General features: G+C 34.6%; 1 protein-coding gene and 1 long non-coding RNA gene across 2 annotated transcripts in view; one reads left to right on the plus strand and one right to left on the minus strand.

Moving 5' to 3' along the window:
- On the plus strand, nt 1–9,477 carry LOC308632647. The gene is made up of 2 exons (XR_014018621.1): nt 1–3,031; nt 7,667–9,477. It is a non-coding gene; the product is annotated as an uncharacterized lncRNA (long non-coding RNA).
- Nucleotides 8,799–22,312, minus strand: part of YIPF4 (Yip1 domain family member 4) — a 25,066-nt gene continuing 11,552 nt past the window's right edge. Inside the window, exons 2-6 of the mRNA XM_081264922.1 lie at nt 20,565–20,718; nt 18,758–18,929; nt 16,978–17,055; nt 12,699–12,812; nt 8,799–9,810 (exon numbers count right to left, since the gene is read on the minus strand). Coding sequence (XP_081121048.1) covers nt 9,673–9,810; nt 12,699–12,812; nt 16,978–17,055; nt 18,758–18,929; nt 20,565–20,718 — 656 coding nt within the window. The 3' untranslated portion in view covers nt 8,799–9,672. The remainder of the gene's footprint in view (nt 9,811–12,698; nt 12,813–16,977; nt 17,056–18,757; nt 18,930–20,564; nt 20,719–22,312) is intronic.

The raw sequence follows: 22,312 nt of genomic DNA on the forward strand, positions 1-22,312 counted from the left end.
GATTTATTATAGAGTGATTATAGAGGCTGACAGATCTCTTGGTTTTCAGGTAAACTGGCAAGTGATGACCAATGAGAAGTGATGGTGGAGTTCCAGTCTCAAGATTGACAGGCTAGAGATCCGGGAAGAATTGATGTTTTAGTTTGAGTTCAAAACAGAAAAAAATAAATGTCCCAGTTTGTAGGCAGTCGTCAGGCAGGAGGAATTCTCTCTGGTGGAGGAAACTCAGCCTGTTTTGGTCTATTCAAGTCTTCAACTGATTCAATGAGGGCTACCCACATTGGAGAGGGCAATCTACTTTTCTCAGTCTATATCAATTTAAATGCTAATTTCATCCAAAATCACCTTCACAGAAACAACTAATACCCAATGTTAGACCAAATATCTGGGCAACTTATGGCCCAATCAAGTTTATAAATGAAATTACTCATCACAGAAAGGAAATATATCAAAATGATATAATACAATTACTAAATAAGTTTCCCTCGGATTTAGCTCTATATTTTACTTCAAATGGCATACTCTATTTCCTCAGTTTAAATTGTTTTTTAATGCTTTTAGTTTTATAGGTTCAATCACTTTAGTTTTTATAAACTTATAAGACTTAAAAATACTGTTTTTGTTAACACCAAAAAAACTTGTGTTTTTGTTTGTTTGCAGGGGATTGCTTGCTGCGGATTGAATCCAGGGCCTTGTACTTCCTAGGAAGGTACTCTGCAACTGGACTATATCCTATTCCCTGAAATACTTTTCATAATTGATTTTTCATTAAAAAATTTCTTTCTCTCCCCCAAAATACTGGGGATTGAATTCAGGAGCATGCTATCACTGAGCTATATCTCCAGTCCCTTTTATTTTTTGAGATGTGGTCTTGCTAAATTGTCCAGTCTGGCCTAGAATTTGCCATACTCCTGCCTTGGACTCCTGAGTAGATGGGATTACAGATTGTGCCATGATACCCAGTACCCTAAAATATTTCTAACAATATTTTCATATTCTAAATGTTTGCTTTAACTTCAAATTTTCTAATGAAGAAAATATACAAAGCTTGATATGTTTCTAAGTTGCTTTACCACTACAGGCTGCACAAAAGTTCTAATTATTATCACAATTTTGAGCTCTTCAGATATATGACTTCCTCAGAGAATTTTTTTTTTTTTTTTTTTTTGTGGTGCTGGGTACTGAACCCAGGGCCTTGAGCATGCGAGGCAAACACTTTGCCAACTGAGCTGTATTCCCAACCCCTCAGAGAAAATTTTTAATTGTTATCATCAATTTATGATAGTAAATAGTTTACTGGGAAAACACTGAAGATAATTCACTCATATTTTATTGTTATTATTTAGAGATAGTCAAATTTTGTGGTTTTGGGCAAAATTAAAACATTTAGAAATCTTTCTAAAACCTTAGTTGAAATTCCAGGTTTCCTCCCCAGAACCATCTGTTAAAAATCCAAAATATATATATTTTTCCCACAATACTGAGGATTGAACCCAGTGCACTCAACTATTAGGCTATATCCCCAGGCCTATTTTTTGAAATAGGATCTCGCTAGGTTGCTGAGGCTTGCCTCAAATTTGTGATCCTCCTGCCTTACTCTTCTGAGTTGCTGGAATTATATAGGTCTGCAATACCATGCCAGCCCAATAAAGATAGTATATATTTCTTAGTGGAATTATTTTTCGTGGATACCTATAAAAAGGCTGATATTTTTATTCCCAGACTGTTACCTTCTCAGCATCAATGAAAGTCATTAATCTATTATAAATCATAATATTTTGCCTTTTAACTAATTATTAAGATACTTTTATGTGTTAACAATTGTAACTTTGATATAAATGATCTAAAACATTTTGTCAAATAGATGTCTTGTAAATAAGACTAAATTTAATTTGCATTTAGTCTGTATTAACAAATATTCAATGCCTGAAAAACCTTGATTGTATTTAATATTAACAATAAGGTAGGTGGTATTAACTATTTAAATGAACCTTTAAAAGTATTGTTTGCTTGCCAGGCACGGTGGCACATGCCTGTAATCCGGGCAATTCAGGATGCAGAAGCATGAAGACCTCTAGTTTAAAGCCAGCCTCAGCAAAAGCAAGGCACTAAGCAACTCAGTGAGACCCTGTCTCTAAATAAAATACAAAAAAGGGTTGGGGATGAGACTCAGTGGTTGAGTGCCCTTGAGTTCAATCACAAGTATACTCCTCACCCCCAAAAAAGTTGTTTGCTCAACTGAAACACAGTTTCAATGTGGTGGCATATGCTTTTTTTTTTAATATTTATTTTTTAGGTGTAGATATACACAATACAATGCCTTTATTTTTATGTGGTGCTGAGGATAGAACCTGGGTCCTGCCCATGCTAGGCGAGAGCTCCACCGCTGAGCCACAATCCCAGCCCTGGCATATGCTTTTAATCCCAGGGATTTGGAATGTTAACAATTTTGAGGTCAGCCTTGACAATTCAGCAAGACCCCGTTTTAAAAATAAATAAATAAATAAGGACTGGGAGTGTGGTTCAGTAGTAGAGGGCCTCTGGATTCAATACCAGTAGAAACAAAACTCTTAGGTAAAATATTATAAATCTTCATTTCAAATTCTTTTTTTTAAATTTTTTAATATTTATTTTTTAGTTTTTGGCATATACAACATCTTTGTTTGTATGTGGTGCTGAGGATCGAACCCGGGCTGCACGCATGCCAGGCGAGCGCGCTACCGCTTGAGCCACATCCCCAGCCCCATTTCAAATTCTTTACTGTTGAAGCTGATACATATTTCCTCCTAAATTTTTCATTGATGATTACAAATCTTTTTTTCAGCTTTGAGTTTTAAGTGAACCTGTGTGTGAAATGTGCATTTTGCACTTTAAACACTAAGTTTTTGATAACTGTTAGCACTCAATATTCACATTACTTGGAATAAGTCATTTTTCATTCTAGAAAAATTTGTTTTAATTCTTTCACACCATCAAGACATTTCAGGGGGCTGGGGTTTTGGCTCAGTGTTAGCGTGCTTGCCTAGCACGTGTGAGGCCCTGGGTTCGATCCTCAGCACCACATAAAAGTAAATAAACAAAATAAAAGCTATGGACCCTTTAAAAAAAAAAAAGACATTTCAGGATGGTTTAAATCATGGTCTAGACTATAATTCATTGATATATTCTTTCAGTTTTAGAATATGAACATTTAGAACATTTAAATGGATGTTAAGAAGTTTATCAATACTTTGTTGACATCTCAGTCTGAATTTTCCAACTTACAACTTTTACTTGAAACATCTATTTAGAAAGGTGTACATGTCGGGGGTGGCTGGGATTGTGGCTCAGCCGCAGAGCGCTTGCCTAGTACGTGTGAGGCCCTGGGTTCAATTCTCAGCACCATATAAAAATAAAGGTGTTGTGTCCAACTACAATTGAAAAAAATATATATATTTTAAAAAGCGTACATATTGTAAGGGTTCAATTTAATATATTTTTGCAAAACTAAATGTACCAATTAATTAGCATCCAGATTAAGAAACAGAACACACTAACATCCTAGAAGCCCAAATCCTTTTACCATCTGTCAGCTACTTCCTTCTCACTCAAGGGTAACTAATATCTTGTTTTGGACTTCACATAAATAGAAAAATTATATATTCTTTTTGTCTGGCTACTTTTGCTATATCTCACATTTCTGAGGTAACTGTAGCAAATTATTATTATGTGTAGTTATAGTAATTATTATTATGTGTAGTTATATATTATGTAAATATACAACAATTTTTCTTATTTTTGTACCAGGGATTGAACTCAGGGGCACTTGGCCACTGAGCCACATCTCCAGCCCTCCTGTGTAAACGCAAAAAACAGGGTCTCACTGAGTTTCTTAGCACCTTGCTTTTGCTAAGGCTGGCTTTGAACTTGAGGTCCTCCTGACTCAGCTTCTTGAGCTGCTGGGATTACAGGTGTGTGCCACTCTGCCCAGGAAATATGACAATTTTCAATTTGGGTTTCTAATTTTGGTTATGAATGGTAGTGAATGGTTAACAATTATGAATCATCTCAATATGAACACTTACTGATCTAATATGGTAGCAAGTAGCCATATATAGTCCTTCAAACTTAAAATTGGAAATTAGTTCCTCATTTGCACTACCCTTACTTCAAGTGCTCAACAAATATCTATATATGACTAGCAATTACTATATGAATCCATTCTTTCTTACCAACAGAACTTTAACTCTGTTCAGGGCAGAAATGCACACTGCTTAAAATATCTCCCCATACTCTTGTAGCAAGAGGGGGTCAGGTGATTCAGTTTTGTCCAAAAAGACAGAGGTGGAAGCCACTGACTGGGGCTTCTAGTGAATTTTTTTTTTTTTTTTGGTTCTGTGAATTGAACCTAGTGGCACTTAACTACTGAGCCACATCCCAAGCCCTTATTAATATTTTATTTAGAGATAGGGTCTTACTAAATTACTTAGGGCCTCCCTTGGTTGCTGAGGCTGGCTTTGAACTTGTGATCCTATTGCCCCGGCCTCCTGAGTCACTGGTATCATAGTCATGCACCACCACGCACGGCTAGACAAATTTAAAAAAAAACTTTTTTTAACCAGGAACACTCTACGACTTACATCCCCAGCCCTATTTGTTTTGAGATAGGATCTTACTAAGTTGCCCAGGCTGGCATGGAACTTGCCAGTTCTTCTGCCTCAGCCTCCAAGACTCTAGGATTACAGGTATGTGCCACCACCCTGGTTTACTATGACATTCTTGTTACATGTCTCTCAGGACATTTTGTTGGGTGTATATTAGAGTAGAACTGCATATTTTGGTGCTTAGTATTAAAAACACAGAGTTCTGGTTCTATATTTCTAATCAAAAGCTTTGACAAAGCAAGCATATACCTACAATGTCAGATGAAGCTGAAATATGTGTTCAATTTCATTAATTATGGAACTTTAGCCAAAGTGGCTTTCATTTTCTTCCATTCACTTGCTAATCCTTCTTAATGGAGTAGTCCTCCCTACCTTCCTTGTCCAGGTAACTTTTATTTATTCCCATGATTTCAGTTTAAGCATCACTGTCTCAGACAAGGAAGGTTTCTTTTTAATTCCTCCATTATATATTCTCTTACCACCACAAATCTTTTTTTATTTGTTGCAATTGTTTTACAATTTGTGATATAAATTGGTTGTCTTCCTCAGTAATATAAGCTGATTAAAGTGTTCTCTTCTTTGCGTGTTATTATACTCCTCACCTAGTTCACTACCTGGCACATGTAAGGAGTCAATAAATACTTGACTATATATTGTGCCTTCACTCAAGGTACCAACTGCAACATTTCATTCTTCAGGTCCTCATCAGTACATCCTTTGAAAATGAATTTGTATTAGGTTAAGATTTTGCTAAGTCCCATTTGGAAGATCAAATATGAGGGATTTACCACCTATGACCATCATCATAAACAAGAATACTTTTACTGGAGAGACTAATTATCATGGCAGGTAACTGTGCATAGGATTATAAAATATATGGTTGTCTCATCAAATGATATTTATATTTTAAGATACTTTACCTGGAGAATTAATTACATAAAAGCTCTATTATACAACAGAACAAAATTCAACATGCTTTCATATGATAATCCTTATTATATGGAAAGCAGTAATCATTTGTTTTATTTCTCCTTTATCATCAGATGACAAATTTTTCCCAATAACATCTCTTTGTATAATTTCACTTCATCCATGTAAATGCTTCACCAAGTTTTCTTTTTTCCTTGTTTTGTTTTTAATAAAAATTGCTCAATAACATCTATTATAGGAAAAAGTGTTAAATTTTTTTAATATTTATTTTTTAGTTGTAGTTGGACACAATAGCTTTATTTCACTTATTTATTTTTATGTGGTGCTGAGGCTCGAACCCAGGGTCTCACACATGTGAGGCGAACGCTCTACCACTAAGCCACAACCCCAGCCCCAAATATTTTTTTTTTAATAGTACTGAGGATTGAACACAGTGACAGTGTACCCTAAGCTATATCACTAGCCCTTTTAAAATTTTTAGACAGTCTCACTAAGTTGCCCAGGCTGGCCTTGAACTTGTGATCCTCCTGCCTCAGGCTCCTGAATAGCTTGGATTACAGGCATGCACCACTGTATGCAGCTTGGAGTAAGGTTTTATTTTAAAAACAAAAGTGTTGGGGCTGGGGATGTGGCTCAAGCGGTAGCGCGCTCGCCTCGCATGTGTGTGGCCCGGGTTCGATCCTCAGCATCACATACAGACAAAGATGTTGTGTCCGCCGATAACTAAAAAATAAATATTAAAAAAATTCTCTCTCTCTCTCTCTTTAAAAAAAAAAAAAAAAGTGTCACAAGTTCCTGAAGACATAGAATAGCTAAAATGTGCACTAATAATAATGTAAAAACCAAATAACTATCATTTAAAAATACTCAACTAGTTTTGTGGAATATGAAAAATACTGTTTTTATTTTATTCAAAATTTTCCCCCAGTGCTAGGGATTGAACCCAGGACCTTGGGCATTCTAGGTAAAGACTCTATCACTGAGGTATACCCCAGCCCTTTTTACTTTTTATTTTGAGAGAGGGTCCCACTAAGTTGTTTAGGGTTTTGCTAAATTGCTGAGGCTAGCTTTGGACTTGTGATCCTCCTGCCTCAGCCTTCTGGGTTGCTGGAATTACAACCATGCACCACCATGCCGGGCTCAATGTTTTATTACATCAAAAATTTTAAGCCAAGTACAGGGGTGCATTGCCTGTCATCCCAGAAACTAGAAGGGCTAAGATAGAAGAATAGCAAATTCAAGGCCAGTTTGGGCAAATTTGAGAGACTCTTGTCTCAAAATAAGACAAGAAAAAGGGTGAGAGGTGGCTGGGAATATAACCCAATGGTAGAGTGCCCCTGGGTTCGATCCCCAGAACTGTCAAAAGAAGTAAGAAGTAAAAAATGATTACATTTTCAACAATACTTAAATAAACATCTACTTTGTATTTTACGTTAATACAAATTTTTACTAATTTAGAACTACATATTAAGATATTAATTTGGGGGAATTTTTTTTTAGAAATGGACATACTATTATATATAAAACAGTCTTATAGGCCTTTAGATATAAAGGATTTATAATGGCTCATAAAATTTTAGAGATCTTAGTAAACTACTTTTTTTTTTTTTTTGGTAGTGCTGGGAATTGAACCCAGGGCCTCATGCATGTGAGACAGGAACTCTACCAACTGAATTATATCCCCAGCCCTAAAGTACTGTTTGTAGAACATGACTACTTAATTTTATTCTATATCTTTAGGTATAAACATGATCCATAAGTGAATTTTTTTTGGGGGGGGGTACTGGGTATTGAACTCAGGGACATTCAATCACTGAGGCACATCCCCAGCCCTATTTTGTATTTTATTTAGAGACAGGGTCTCACTGAGTTCCTTAGTACCTCACTTTTGCTGAGGCTGGCTTTGAACCCTAGATTTCCTGCCTCAGCCTCCCAAGCCACTGGGAATACAGGCGTGTACCACTGTACCAGGCCATAAGTGAACTTTTTTTTTTTTAATATTCAATTTTTTAGTTGTAGTAGGACACAATACCTTTATTTTATTTATTTTTATGTGGTGCTGAGGATTGAACCCAGGGCCTCACACGTGCTAGGTGAGCATTTTATCATTGAGCCACAACCCCATCCCAAGTGAACTTTTTATGTAAATCTTTTTTTGGGTGGATTTGGGTGTCTGGGGATTGAACCCAGGTCTTTACCCCTGTGATGCAAGCATTTTACCACTGGGCTATACCCCCAATTCTATGCACATCTTAAAGCAATGATAATTTTAAAAAATTAAACTGTTTTTTGATAGAGGTAGTCTGAAATATCCCTGACCTGGTCCTGACCTCTAAGCTTTTGGGGGAAGATTCCAAGAGTCAGCACTATGAACACCAAAAAACACACTGTAACAAAGGATTGACCTCACGAATTTCTAAGCATGACAAATGCTTATCTTACAATTGCTACTTCCATAGTCATACATCTTTCCTTACTATTTATTGTTTCAAATTCTAGAAGCTTTATGTTTCTGGTGTTTTTAGTCTGTTTTCCTAAACCCCCTTTTCTACATTTTTCCTAGTTTAAAATAAACTTTCTGGGGGCTGAAGGTAAAGCTCAATGGTAGAGTGCTTGCCTAGCAAGTACAGGTCCTGTGTTCAATCCCCAGCACCCAAAAACTAAATAAATTAATTAAATAAACTTTTTTTTTTTTTTTTTTTGGAGGCATTGGGGAAAGGGAGAAAGATGGGCTTGATACCTTGCTAATATGCAGGCTTGATTCCAAAGTGCTGGATATTTCCTGATGAATAAGTTTGCTAAAGGAACACATACCAAGAGATAACCATGTTATCATTTTGAGGACAGCAGTTAACTCTTCCAGGTTAACTGCAGAAAGGAAAATACAATAATTTGCTGATAGTTAGTAGGCATTTGCTATTTTATGGACATAAATAAATTGTGTGTTTGTGTGTGTGTGTGTGTGTGGTGCTGGGGCTCAAACCCAAGACCTTGAATACATGCTAGACAAGTGCTCTACTGAGCTACATTCCTAGCCCAAAATATTTTATCTGATTTACAAATATTAAAGATATATGTAAAATCTATGAATTATTTACAACAAAAATTTCACTAATAAAAATTTCTTAATATTTCCTTTAGAAAAAAATTGTACATTTGTTAGAGAGTGCCTGATACTTGTTAAAATATCAAGTAATACAGGACAAGGTGTTATAAAACAAAACACACAGCTGGGAAACATTTTATTTTTTTCTACTTCATATAACATTGCTCAGGACCACAAGATTTTATGTCTTTTTCCCATACTTCTCTGATTTAGGAGTATCACTTAAAAATATTTACTGATACTATAAATATCATTGTTTTTCTATATATTAATAACTTTAATGAATGCCATATGCTCTTGTTCCTTTGGTCAGAAAGATAAACAGAAACTTTAAGTCAGATGTTTAAGACATTCAAAATGGTTTTTAAAAGCATACTTTCACAAATCATGTCTACATCAGCAGCTATTATTTTAAAAATTACATACAATTTAAAAAACAAATTTTAAATTTTAAATAAAAAAGATTAATGGCCAATTGAAGAAAAGTTTAAGCATCATATTTTAATTTTTAGGCTATTCAGAAATATATTTTGTGAATAATAAGAATTATTTCATAAATATATATGTATAAATATAAATATATATCTACAGGATCTGTGATGCAGGAGAAAACTCGTTAAAAAAAACATTGCACTTTTAGATTATCAGGATGCTGTCAAATTTATCCTTCAAGTGAAATACAATTACCGAGTCAGGTGCTTTTGGCACAAATTTTTAGGTGAATATTAACACAATCTTAAAAACACAATGCTTTCATATTTTATTCACTGGAATATGAAGAATCAAACAGTTTAGAATTCTGACCAAAAAATCCCAGATAACTGTAACTGCTTAATTACATACAAAAAATAGTTGTAAAAAGATCTTAAACCTTCCTTTTCATCTCAAACGTGAAAGTTTACCAGCAACGTTTTTTTCCAATCCCTTTAGCAAGAATTCCCAGCCTACATACAAATGTAACATTGTCTTTTTCTACTCATGAATGAACTTGGATCACACCCCAGTATATAAAGACAAAAAATAAATGTATAATAAAAAGATTGGATAAATCAGGAGAGGCTTTTTGGTCTTGAATTCTTCACCCACTAACAATGAAGCAGCACTGTAGGCAGCCCAAAACACACCAAACAGCTTAAAAAAAAGAAAAAGGAAGAAAAGAAAGACAAAAGGCAGCACATTAGCAAATCAAATACCTTTTTGGTTATCATAGAGTAAAAATAATGTTTACAATATTTTAAAAAATCAACCACCAATTGTGGTAAACAATAACTAAAAATATTAAAAACATTAAGAATGTTCATCCTTGCTCTGTTCCTTAACCATGAGATGGTCTTTTTAAAAAATGAAACCTGTATATCATAATAATCACTTGGGGTGTCTTCTGCAAATGCCCTACCACTGAGCCAGTCCCCAATCCTGATAAAGCCAATTTTTGAAAAAGTTATTGGGCCAAATTCTTAAAACAAAATTACCCTCAAGAGATAGAAAATTGTTAAAAAGCAGGAGAACAGATTAAAAAAAAATATATTCCCAAGCCCATTTTGAGAAAGGGTCTTGCTAAATTGCTCAGGCTGGCTTCAAATGTGTGACCCTGCTGCCTCTGCCTCCCAAGCAGCCAGGATTACAGGCATGTCTACTTTGCCTGGCTTAGTCACTTTAGACATTTTATAACATAAAATGAGGCGAAAAATCAAGGATACTATAATAGAAACAGACAGCATTAGCCAGAATGTCTCAAACATGCAATGTTAACAATTAGGCCAAATAATTCTTTGTTATGATGAGCTGTCCTGCCCTCTGCCTACCATGTGCCCTCTACACACCATGCCAATAACCTCCTCCTGTCTATGATACTCAAAAATGCCTCTAGATATTTCCAAACATGCCTGGGGGAAAAATTGACTTCAGTTGAGAACTAGAACAGTTTTTCTTAAAAACAAATAAATAAATAAATAAATGATGATAATAAGATATTGGAAAACTGACTGAAACATACTTGGGATGGTCCAAGTTTCTACCATGCTTTTTAAATATTAAAAAAAAAAGACCCACAAAATAACTGAAGCGGGGCTGGGGATGTGGCTCAAGCGGTAGCGCGCTCGCCTGGCATGCGTGCGGCCCGGGTTCAATCCTCAGCACCACATACAAACAAAGATGTTGTGTCCGCCGAGAACTAAAAAATAAATATTAAAAAATTCTCTCTCTCTCTCCTCTCTCACTCTATCTTTAAAAAAAAATAACTGAAGTGTACAGAAAGATATAAAGAAATACATAAAGTAAAATTATGATCAAATTGCATTTATATATCAGGATGTTTTGTTATAAATGGTTAGATAATGTATTATAGGAATTAAATGTTAAAATTAGTGCTTGTAGATTAAACTGTATTGTAATCCTAGAATTAACTGGACTGAAATTAGAAATGTGTATAATAGTCCACTATATCCACAAAAGATTAAATGATTAGGGAAAAAAATTAGCAAAGAAAAATCTGAAGTTTAAAAACAATTTTAAGAGCTAGGTGCAGTGGTGCACACCTGTAATTCCAGTGACTCTGGAGGCTGAAGCAGGAGGATTTTAAGTTCAAAGCCAGCCTCAGCAACTTAGCCAGGCCCTGAGCAACTTAGCAATACCCTGTCTCAAAATAAAAAAATAAAAAGGGCTGGGGATCAATCTCCAGTACTGACCAAAAAAAAAAAAAAAAAAAAATTAAGAAACCTGATTTTATTCTAAATTTTAAATGATATTTTCAAAAGATATTTCTGTTTTATGATACATTCATATGTTGTATAAAAAATATTAAGGACCAACTTTCATTAGAGCTAATGACTAAAAGTACAATACTTTTAGTAATTTTAAGTGGTTTCAGAAATATTCAAACATGATTAACCAAGTAAAAGAAAACATGGCATAAAGTAACCCTAAATGACTTAGTAAAGTTCATAAAGCTAGAATAATTAAATGCCAGCATGAGGCTTGCTGCTGAATCCTGAGATTTTTAAACTAAATTCTAATAATGCCAATTAGATAAAAAAGATTTCAGGGTAAGAATGTAGAGGAAAGGAAGCTTTTCTTGGTTTGAAGTATTCAAACAGTTTGAACACAGAAAGACGATCTCAAAATAATCTTATATATATATATCTGTAATAACAGTTATCCTTGGAGTGCCTACTGTGTGCCAACCACTGCATCTATATACTTTAAAATCTTCACAACAAATCCTTAAAAACCAGTTGTTAAGACATCCAGTGTTGCTAGGTGCAGTGACACAGGCTGATAATCCCAGTGACATGGGAGGCTGAGGCAGGAAGATTACAAGGCCAGCCTTACTCAGCAAGTAAGAGAGATAAAAAGAGTTGGGGATGTAGTGCAGTAGTAGATTGGGTCACTGGGCCCAATCCCTAGTACCGCTACCAAAAAAAAAAAAAAGAACAAAAGAGATTCCCATTAGTATGAACAAATTGAGAATAAGAAAAGTTAAGATACCTTCAGAAGACTAGAAGGTAAAAAAATCATGTAGAAACAGGATTTGAATTCAGAACTGATTGGTTCCAAAATGCACGTTCCTTTTTTTTTTTTCTCTTTTGATAATGGGGATTAAACTCAGGGGCACTCAATGACGATCACTGAGCCACATCCCCAGCCCTATTTTGTATTTTTAATTTAGAGACAGGGTCTCAGTTGCTTAGTGCCTTGCCATTGCTGAGGCTGGCTTTGAACTTCTGATCCTCCGGTTTCAGCCTCCTGAGCCACTGGGATTATAGACATGTGCCAACACACCCGGCTCAAAATGCCCAATGATTATTAAAGGATGTTCTCTTTTCCAAAATACTACTATTCTTTAATTTTTTTAAAAAAATTATCCTTTTTAGTTTTACATAACAATATGAGTCTATTTTGACATATTTATACAAACTGAGAAACAGTTTTAGATTATCACAGTCTTAGAGGATTAGGAAACTTTTGCTTTACTAGAAAACAATAAACTACTTCATGTAATTCATTACCACATAACTTACTTTTATAAGTGTAGACACAACTTCAAATGATCCAACCACCAAAAGTACTGGAGCTATTACAATGAGAGGAAGTAATGAATATCCTATAACTCCAAGAACTTGGCCATATGCAACCTGTAGATTTTCAAAATTTTAAATAAATATCATAGAAATCAAGATACTCATTTTAATCACTATTAATCATAAAATATTCATTGTACTTACATAAGTGTGAGAATTAATAAGAAATCAAAAAGTATCATACCCAATATATTTCAAATTATCATATATTCTGCAATGTTCCTAGGCCCTAGCACCAACCACCTTGGTTTCAATTAACATTTGCTGATGATACTCAAAATTTATATTTATAGCCCTACCTCTCTTTTGAGTTTCAGGATTATTTATCTAATCACCTTCCTTATATATCTACATTTTATTTTGTCTCTACTTTCCCTAAGTTGTGGAGGATTAAAGGCACAACAAACAACTTAGTTAGATGAAAAATCCAAGGCCCAGAGAAGCTAGATGTGACAAATGCAGACCAGAAGGGAGGGAGGGCAGCCAGGAGAGACTGAAGAGAAATATATTAGTGAATTCTATATACCAAGTTCTGACAGAGGCCTTCAAACTATAAAGATCCAATTAAGAAACAACTCTCTATGAAGTATGCATTATTGTTCCATTATGAAGAAATTTTTTGGCACCAGGGAGAACCCAGAGGCGCTTAACCACTGAGCAACATCCCCAACCCTTTTTGTTTTTTGGTTTTCAGGTACCAGAGATTGAACTCAGGGACACATGACCACTGAACAACATCTCAATCCTATTTTGTATTTTATTTAGAGACAAGGTCTCACTGAGTTTTTTAGCACCTCACTTTTTGCTGAGGCTGGCTTTGAACTCATGATCTTCCTGCCTCAGCCTCCCTACCGCTGAGATTACAGGCGTGCGCCATTGTGCCTGGCCCTTTTTGTATTTTATTTAGAGACAGGGTCTCACTATCTTGCTTAGGATCTCATGAATTTGCTGAGGCTGGCTTTGAAATCCCTAACCTCCTGCCTCACCTCCCCAGCCACCAGGATTACAAGTGTGCGCCACCATACCTGGCTAAGAAACTGTTTCTTTCTTTTTTTTTTAAATTTATTTTTTAGTTATTGGTGGACACAACATCTTTGTTTGTATGTGGTGCTGAGGATCGAACCCGGGCCGCAGGCATGCCAGGCAAACGCGCTACCGCTTGAGCCACATCCCCAGCCCAGAAACTGATTCTTGATTAGACCAAATACTGTACTCGGGAAAGCAAAGCTGGTAAGTGATGAAATCCAATTAAGATCAAGGTTTCTTAACTCTTAAATCACACAAACAATTTTAGTGATATCTATTTTTTCATAGACATAGACTATGTTTGTCCAGGATATAAGAAAAATATACATTAAAATATAATTTTAGGGGCTAGGGTTCCAGCTCAGTGGTAGAGTGCTTGCCTGGCATGTGTGAGGCACTGGGTTCAATCCTCCATACCACATAAAAATAAATAAGATAAAGGTATTATGTTCATCTACAACTAAAAAAATTTTAAAATAATAAAATATCATTTTAAGTGTTATTAGAATTAGGATTTCCATATGTAGAATGAAAAAGCTTCATAGACGTTGCTATATACTTATTATACATCTAATATTATTCCCTCCTGAAACTCCATTCAATGGGAAGGGAAAAAAAAAAGAGACTTTTTTTTTTTTTTTGCAGGTGTTGGGGATCAAACCCAGGGCTTCATATACTGCAAGGCTGACACTCTACCACTGAGCTATATCCTATCCTGAGGCTTCTTTTTATAAGAGGAATGAACAAGAAAAGAAGAGGATACAAGATAATAGCAACATAATTTTGGAAGTTGGAAAGCAAATCAACTAGAGCTAAGTAACAAACTTGCTAAGTAACAAACTTCTTATGTTACTATCAAATATAAGAAGAGAGCTTGGAACTGGGGTTGTGGCTCATCAGTAGAGCACTCATCTGGCATGCTTGAGGCCCTGGGTTTGATCCTCAGCACCACATAAAAATAAATAAAATATAGGTATTGTGTCCAACTACAACTAAAAAATAAATATTAAAAAAAAAAGACAGCTTAATGTTTCTGCATTTAACATTTGCTATTCATAGAGTCAGCCTGATGAATCATATTATAACTTTGGCATCTCCTCTGTTTTACTCTTTCTGCAGAATAAACTGCTAAAGGTTCTCAAAATGGCCTCTAGACCCTTGGGGATCTCAGAGACTGTTTTCAAAGATTATAAGATCAAAATTCTTAAAAATAATAGTAATAGGGCTGGGGTCGTAGCTCAGTGGTTGAACGCTTGTTAGGGTTAGGTTAGGGTTAGGGTGAGGCACTGGGTTTGATCTTTAGCACAACATTAAAAAAATAAATAAAGATACTGTGTCCATTTACAACTAAAAAAATTTACGAAAAAAAAAATAATAATAAAACAGCTGCAGTGGCGCATGCCTGTAATCCCAGTGGTTTGGGAGGTGAGGCAGGAGGATCTCGAGTTCAAAGCTAGCTTCAGCAACGGCGAGGTGCTAAGCAATTCAGTGACACCCTGTCTCTAAATAAAATACAAAACAGGGCTTAGGATGGGACTCAGTGGTCAAAGGGCCCTGAGTTAAATCCCTGATACCCTCCCACCCCCCCCAAAAAAAAACCCTTATTCCATGGAACATCATTTTTACTTCAAAGAACAACAGATAGAGAAACCATGGTTATTCAGACTGGGTTACAGCAAACATGCTTTTGAAAATTAATAAAGTGTATCTGCTGCATTAATAAAAACTTAACAGTAAATTGTTGCAGCAAAAATATGAACTTTAAAAACTTTGGGTGGGGGGCTGGGGATGTGGCTCAAGCAGTAGCGCGCTCGCCTGGCATGCGTGCGGCCCGGGTTCGATCCTCAGCACCACATACCAACAAAGATGTTGTGTCTGCCGAGAACTAAAAAATAAATATTAAAAATTCTCTCTCTCTCTCCTCTCTCTTAAAAAAAAAAAAAAAAAAAAAAAACTTTGGGTGGGCATAGTGGTACACACGAACAATCACATGTACTTGAAAAGCAGAGGCAAAAGGATAGCAAGGTCAACATTAGCCTGTGTAACTTAGCAAAATATTGTTTTAAAATAAAAAATAAAAAGAACTGGGGATATAGCTCAGTGGCAAAGTATAGTTGAGTTCAATCCCCAAGTAAATGGTCAACATTTAAAAGTATCTGCAAAACTCAGTGAACTAATGATGTTTTTTTCTCTTATGTCCAAAATCATACACAGGGAATAAAGATTCATTCAAAGTAAACACAGTGTGAAAAGTTCATAGATAAAATTTGAGATTCCTTACTGCAACTTTAAAGAAACTAAGTAGTTAAGTTTTGGTGCAGTATCAGAAAAGAATACCCACAATTATCTGAAAAAGCTATTAAAACATCTTTTCCCAATTTTTAAAATTTAATTTTCTTTTGTAGTTATAGATGAACAGCATGCCTTTATTTTATTTGTTTATTTTTATGTGGTGCTAATAATCAAACCCAGTGGGCTCACAAGTGTTAGGCAAGCACTCTGCCACTGGGCTATGGCCCAGCCCCCTTTTCCAATTATTTATCTGTATGAATTCTTATTTTCTCTACATACTTTAATCAAAACAATGTAATATTACAGATTGAATATAGAAAGCAGATCTTAAAATTCAGCTTCCATTAAGCCAAACATTGAAGCTACTTGCAAAAATCTAAAGCAATGCTACTCTTCTCATTGTTTTGTTTAGGAAAAAGATAGTTAATTTTCTTCAAAATGTATTGTTTATAGTTGGTTTATTGTTAGCTTGAAATAAAACAAATATTTTAAATTATTTTATAATTTTTAAAAAATTATTTTAATTTCTAACATGGAAAATATTGATAAATATAACACATAAAAAGAAATCTCTGTGGCAACCTGAGAACTAACTTATGAACAAACTTGAAAACTGCTGTAAGAAAATAAATTGTATTCTTCCCCAAAAAACTACTTATTATTTGATCAGTGATATGGCATCTTCCCATTTCTCTTCATCCCTTGTAACATTTACTGAGTATGCTTATTCTTATTACATATTTATCCAAGTAGTAGAATAAGAAAGACATTTCAGATATTGAAAAACTTAAAGGAACTAATATAACTTAAAAGTAATTATAATGAATATAATGGTATCTGCAGTATCAAAAATAAAGCTTACCATAAAAAACAAAGGGTACTTTCAAAATTAACAACTTACTTCTCCACCAAGAACTCTGGCCAGCAAGAAAATTGTCAGTGAACCAAATATCCAAATGGTTATAATCCATGAGACCACCTCAAGGGGGAAAAATTCACATAATTAATATCTCTGTACCACATAAAACTGCTAACTTTTCAGGAATTCAGTTCTCTACTATATTAAAGATAGTTTGTCATACCCAATTTCAGGTCATAGATAGGTTGTGTGAGCTTTCAGGTATCTTTCCAGAACTTAGAAAGAATGCAATGTGAAATACAATTATACAACCAAATTGAAAATTTAGCAATTATCAATTGCCTAAGAAAACTTCAACATTTTAAGACATATGATAAAATATAAGTATAAAAAAGAAAAAAAGAAGTATTCACTCCTAACTTCATGGTTTATGGTATTCTGCAAGGAAAATTCATTTCTAAAATACGTTGCCAATCTTCTCTAGAAATACTTAAGACTTCGATTAATTACATATTTACCCAAGTAGAACAAGGAAGACATTTTAGACACTTTTAACTGCTCAGATTTAATTTAATGATACATGTATACATTTAAAGCTCTGTCTTCTAGGAGGTCTGGAAGTAACACCCTAGTAGTGACAAAAACTCATTGATTACTTAGTTTCTAAATACTCTGTAATTAAAGAAACTAAGACTCCTTAGAGAAATGGTGCTTCTAGGTCAGGAGCAGAGAAAACAATGGAACATTACAGATTGAATATAGAAAGCAAATCTTAAAATTCAGCTTCCATTAAGCCAAACATTGAAGCTACTTGCAGAAATATATAATATTAGCCTGGAACACTTTGTGGGATCACAGGAAAGGAAGTGCTCAAAAAGTATGAACACAGAGGGCAACATGAAGGAGTTTCCAAAGGCTAAAACTGAAACAATTTATGCAATAAAGTAAATGATACTGGATTATATACTAGAGAAAAAAATAAATACCCATGAGTTCATACTGACATAAATAACTGAATAATTACATAATAGAAAAGAGGGATAGCTGTTCCTTAGAAAATTCCCAGTAATAATGTGGAAGGAATGAAGGAAATAAAGAATTCACTAGTCAGTAAATAATACTACAGCAATAATTGCTGCATGTAAGATCCATCAATGTCCTTTGAGACATATTGTGGACTCCAGACCTCCAGATGATAAAAGAACACATTTGTGTTGTTTAAAGTAACTAAGTTTATGGCAATTTGCTACAGCAGCAAGAAATCAATTCAATGTCAATTCACTATGGTAGAGTTACTTTTTACTTCTCTAAAGCCTTACTACTGGAAATGAGAGTGATATATTTATATTGTATTCAAAACATAAAGACATTGAAGACAAAGTGACTAAAATACCAGTAATAATGGAAAAAAATACTGATGGAATCCTTGTCATTATTTAATTCACTTTAAAAAAACAGAAAAATGTAAATAAAAGATACAAAAATGATTGTGTATCACATTTAAAACTTTTCATGCCACAGGGAAATAAGAAAAGATATGGGCAGTCTTTCTGGCCAGTTCTGGTCAACTGGGAGAAGTCCCAAACATTTACTCCAATGAGTCATACAAATATTAATACTTTCTGTGTGAATGATGATGTGGAAAAATTTAGAAAGCATTAATCTAAGATACACTTATTTAATTATAGAACAACTTTAGGAATGCACAGTGAGAAATATTGGGCAAAGGTAAAGAATTACTCAAACATAATAATTCAGTTAATATTTGTCTATATTTAAGTTTTGAAATTTTTGAATTTATTACAAAATAAGATATACTTACCCTAAACTGTCCATATAATGATATCATGGAAAAGAAAAGAACAACAGCCAGAGGACCCCAAAAGTCAGGATTGTCTCTCACCACTTGTCTGTTAAAACCAAGTGATGGCATTGGCATCAAAACACATCGAATTTTGTAGTAAATATCCTTTAGATCGATATCCAATTCTTCCCTATAGTTTCAAAATAAAAATTCACAAAAGACACACAGTTTTGAATACTAAGTTGCAAAAGAATATAAAAGTTTAAATATGACAGTATTATACCCAAAGGTCAACAACACATTTGCATTTGAAGTACTATATTTCACTGATTGATTCTAATGTGAAATATCCAAATTAATTTTAGAGATGTTTCAACATTTCATCATTTCTACAGCTGGGATATAATTCACAATTGCTGCTATCTGGTAATTGTTGTTAGCCTGGAATGAAACCAAGTGCTTCCATTTATCTGTCTTACTTTAGTCAGTCTCCTAGAGGAGTTTAAGACAACTTTTAATTTTTCTGCTTAAGATTTTTGGGACCACACTGATAATTCAAACTATAAACCTAACAGGAGGACCAGTGTGGAGTTTGTTATTAGAGGAAATTTTGTCTTCCAGCATTCCACTCAATGTCAAACTGAAGCAAATTTCCTTGGTGTCACTTTCTGTGTTACAGGTTATTTTTCACTCACCTTTACAACAAGACAACTTTTCTGGGTGGTACTGGGGATTAAGCCAAGGACCTCACATATGCTAGGCAACTGCTCCACTGCTAATTATGTTCTTGGCCCAGAAACAGTCCTTTGTTGTCCCAGTTTTGTACTGTCTTGAGCACTGTACGTTTCATTAATGTGAAAAGTAACTTCATTTTATAATCCATAGCATCTTAGATTTGATGTTGTGTAACATATTAAAAATAGGATGTTTAGTTCTTAATCTATCAATAATTAATACAAAGAATAATTTAGTAATGCCTCAATTTTACGAAGGTATAAGATCTTCTTTCCAAAATTATTACTTCCTTCACTTTTTCCCTCAGATGACAATCACAAAATTTCAAGAAAAGTGAAGAAAAGCGAAGAGTTTCTAGAGTTCTCCCAGTGGCAACTTTAGAATTTCTATATGAGAGATTTTGGATTTTTTTTTTTTTTTGAAATTTAATTTGTTTTAAACCTGAATTTCAACAGAAATTATTTTTTTAAATATTTTTTTAAAGAGAGAGAGAGAGAGAGAGAGAGAGAGAGGAAGGGAGGGAGGGAGGGAGGGAGGGAGGGGAGAAAGAATTTTAATATTTATTTTTTAGTTTTCGGCGGACACAACATCTTTCTTTGTATGTGGTGCTGAGGATTGAACCAGGGTCGCACGCATGCCAGGCGAGCGCACTACCGCTTGAGCCACATCCCCAGCCCCAACAGAAATTATTTTTAAAAATCACTATATTTATTTACTTATTTTATGTGATGCTAAGGATTGAACCTAGTGCCTCACAAGTGCTAGGCAAGTACTCTACCATTGAAACACAACACCAGCCCAAGAATTCTATTTTTTGAGACTGCAATTGAGTTAGCGTGGTAAGCATAGAGTACATTTGTGTACATGCATATGTGCATACATGTGATGCAGGATTATTATTCTTTTAATTTTTTTACATTCAATAGATTAATTATTGTTTGTATTTTTAAAATTTCTACTAAAATTGCAAACTCTTATTGCTTTTGACCAAAAAGAGTTAGATTTTCCATCGTGTTTGAATAACATGAAAAAATGTAAACATTCCATAGACTAGCTCTTAAAATAAAAAATACATATTGCTTTTACATACAAGAGTGGCTTGTTATCTTCAGGATCATCATCTTCAACTTCCAAAAGCCAGCCATACCCTCTTTGCCTCAGAAATGTAGTAGCTGTAGATTCTTTGATAAAATCTCCACCGAGGTTTAATTTGACATCTGGGGATGCTATGGAACCACTGAGATCTTAGGAGAAAAGAGGACAAATTATAAACCAAGGCAAAATATGTGAATCTTTTTTTGTTGGGCAGGGGATGGAACCAGGAATTGAACTCAGAGGCACTCGATCACTGACCCACATCCAGGTTATTTTATTCATACTACTTTGCTGATGGTTTTAGTTGTTTTACTATTTAATATTGTTGGTGCATGCTTTCCTTTTTCTTTTCTGCTACCAGGGAATTGAACCCAGTGATGCTTTACCATTGAGTTACATCCCCACCCCTTTTTATTTTGAGACAAGTTCTCACTAATTGTTTTTTGAGTCTCACTAAATTGCTAATGCTGGCTTCAGAGTTACAATCGTCCTCCCTTAGCCTCCCAAGTCACTGGAATTATAGGTATGCATCACTGTGCCTGGCTGTTGATGCACTTCCATATTGTAAGTAATATTAAAGTCAACTAAATTAAATCTCCTAAGACTTTATAGAAAGATTAAATCTCATTTTAGCATAAACTAGTTAATTAATAGAAATTTGATTGCTGTCTGATTTCTTTTCCAGTTTGAAAAATTATAGATTCATAAGAATTTGCCAAGACAATACAAAGAGGTCATCTGTACCCTTCATCAATTTACCCTAATGGTACCATCTCATGGAACTATCAAATTACCCTAATTTTTTTTTTTTTTTTTTTTGGTACTGAGGTTGAACCCAGGGTACTCAACCACTGAGTCACATCCCCAACATTTTTATATTTTGTTTAGAGATAGGGTCTCACTGATTTGCTAAGTGCCTCACTAAATTGCTGAGGCTGGTTTTGAAATCCAAATCTCCTGCCTCAGCCTCCCTAAACACTGGAATTATAGGCGTGCACCACCACGCACGGCTCAAATTACCCTAATTTGATAGAACATTGACATTGGTACCATCCAAAGATCTTATTCAGATTTTGCCAGTTTTATATGCACTCATTATGTGTATGTATAGTTTTGTGCAATTTTATCATATTTGTATATTTATGTACTACTTTGTTTTAAAACTTATAAAAAAAAAGAAATTGATTACTTTTTTAAAAAAAGTAAACCTGGCGGGCTGGGGATGTGGCTCAAGCGGTAACGCGCTTGCCTGGCATGTGCAGGGCGCTGGGTTCGATCCTCAGCACCACATAAAAATAAAATAAAGATGTTGTGCCCACCAAAAACTGAAAAATAAATATTAAAAAAAATTCTCTCTCTCTCTCTTAAAAAAGAATATTAAAAAAAGTAAACCTGGCATAACTACTCCCTCCACAAGGAAAGGCTTACTAGATAATTTTGTTTTCAAATAGGAAAAAAAGCTGTTCTTGGATTTATTATGTATATCATATTTCACACTTAGCATATCATGGAGAAAATATTTGTGATAAAACCGGAGGTATTTTTTTTTAAAGCAGGAAACTTCTTAAAAGAGAAACTGAAGATTGCTCATTCTACACTAGTAATCTGTATTAGAATTGATATCCGGGGCTGGGGATGTGGCTCAAGCGGTAGCTCGCTCGCCTGGCATGCGTGCGGCCTGGGTTCGATCCTCAGCACCACATACCAACAAAGATGTTGTGTCCGCCGAGAACTAAAAAATAA

Source organism: Spermophilus citellus, assembly GCF_964194105.1.
Source record: "Spermophilus citellus genome assembly, chromosome: 13".
Lineage (NCBI taxonomy): Eukaryota > Metazoa > Chordata > Mammalia > Rodentia > Sciuridae > Spermophilus > Spermophilus citellus.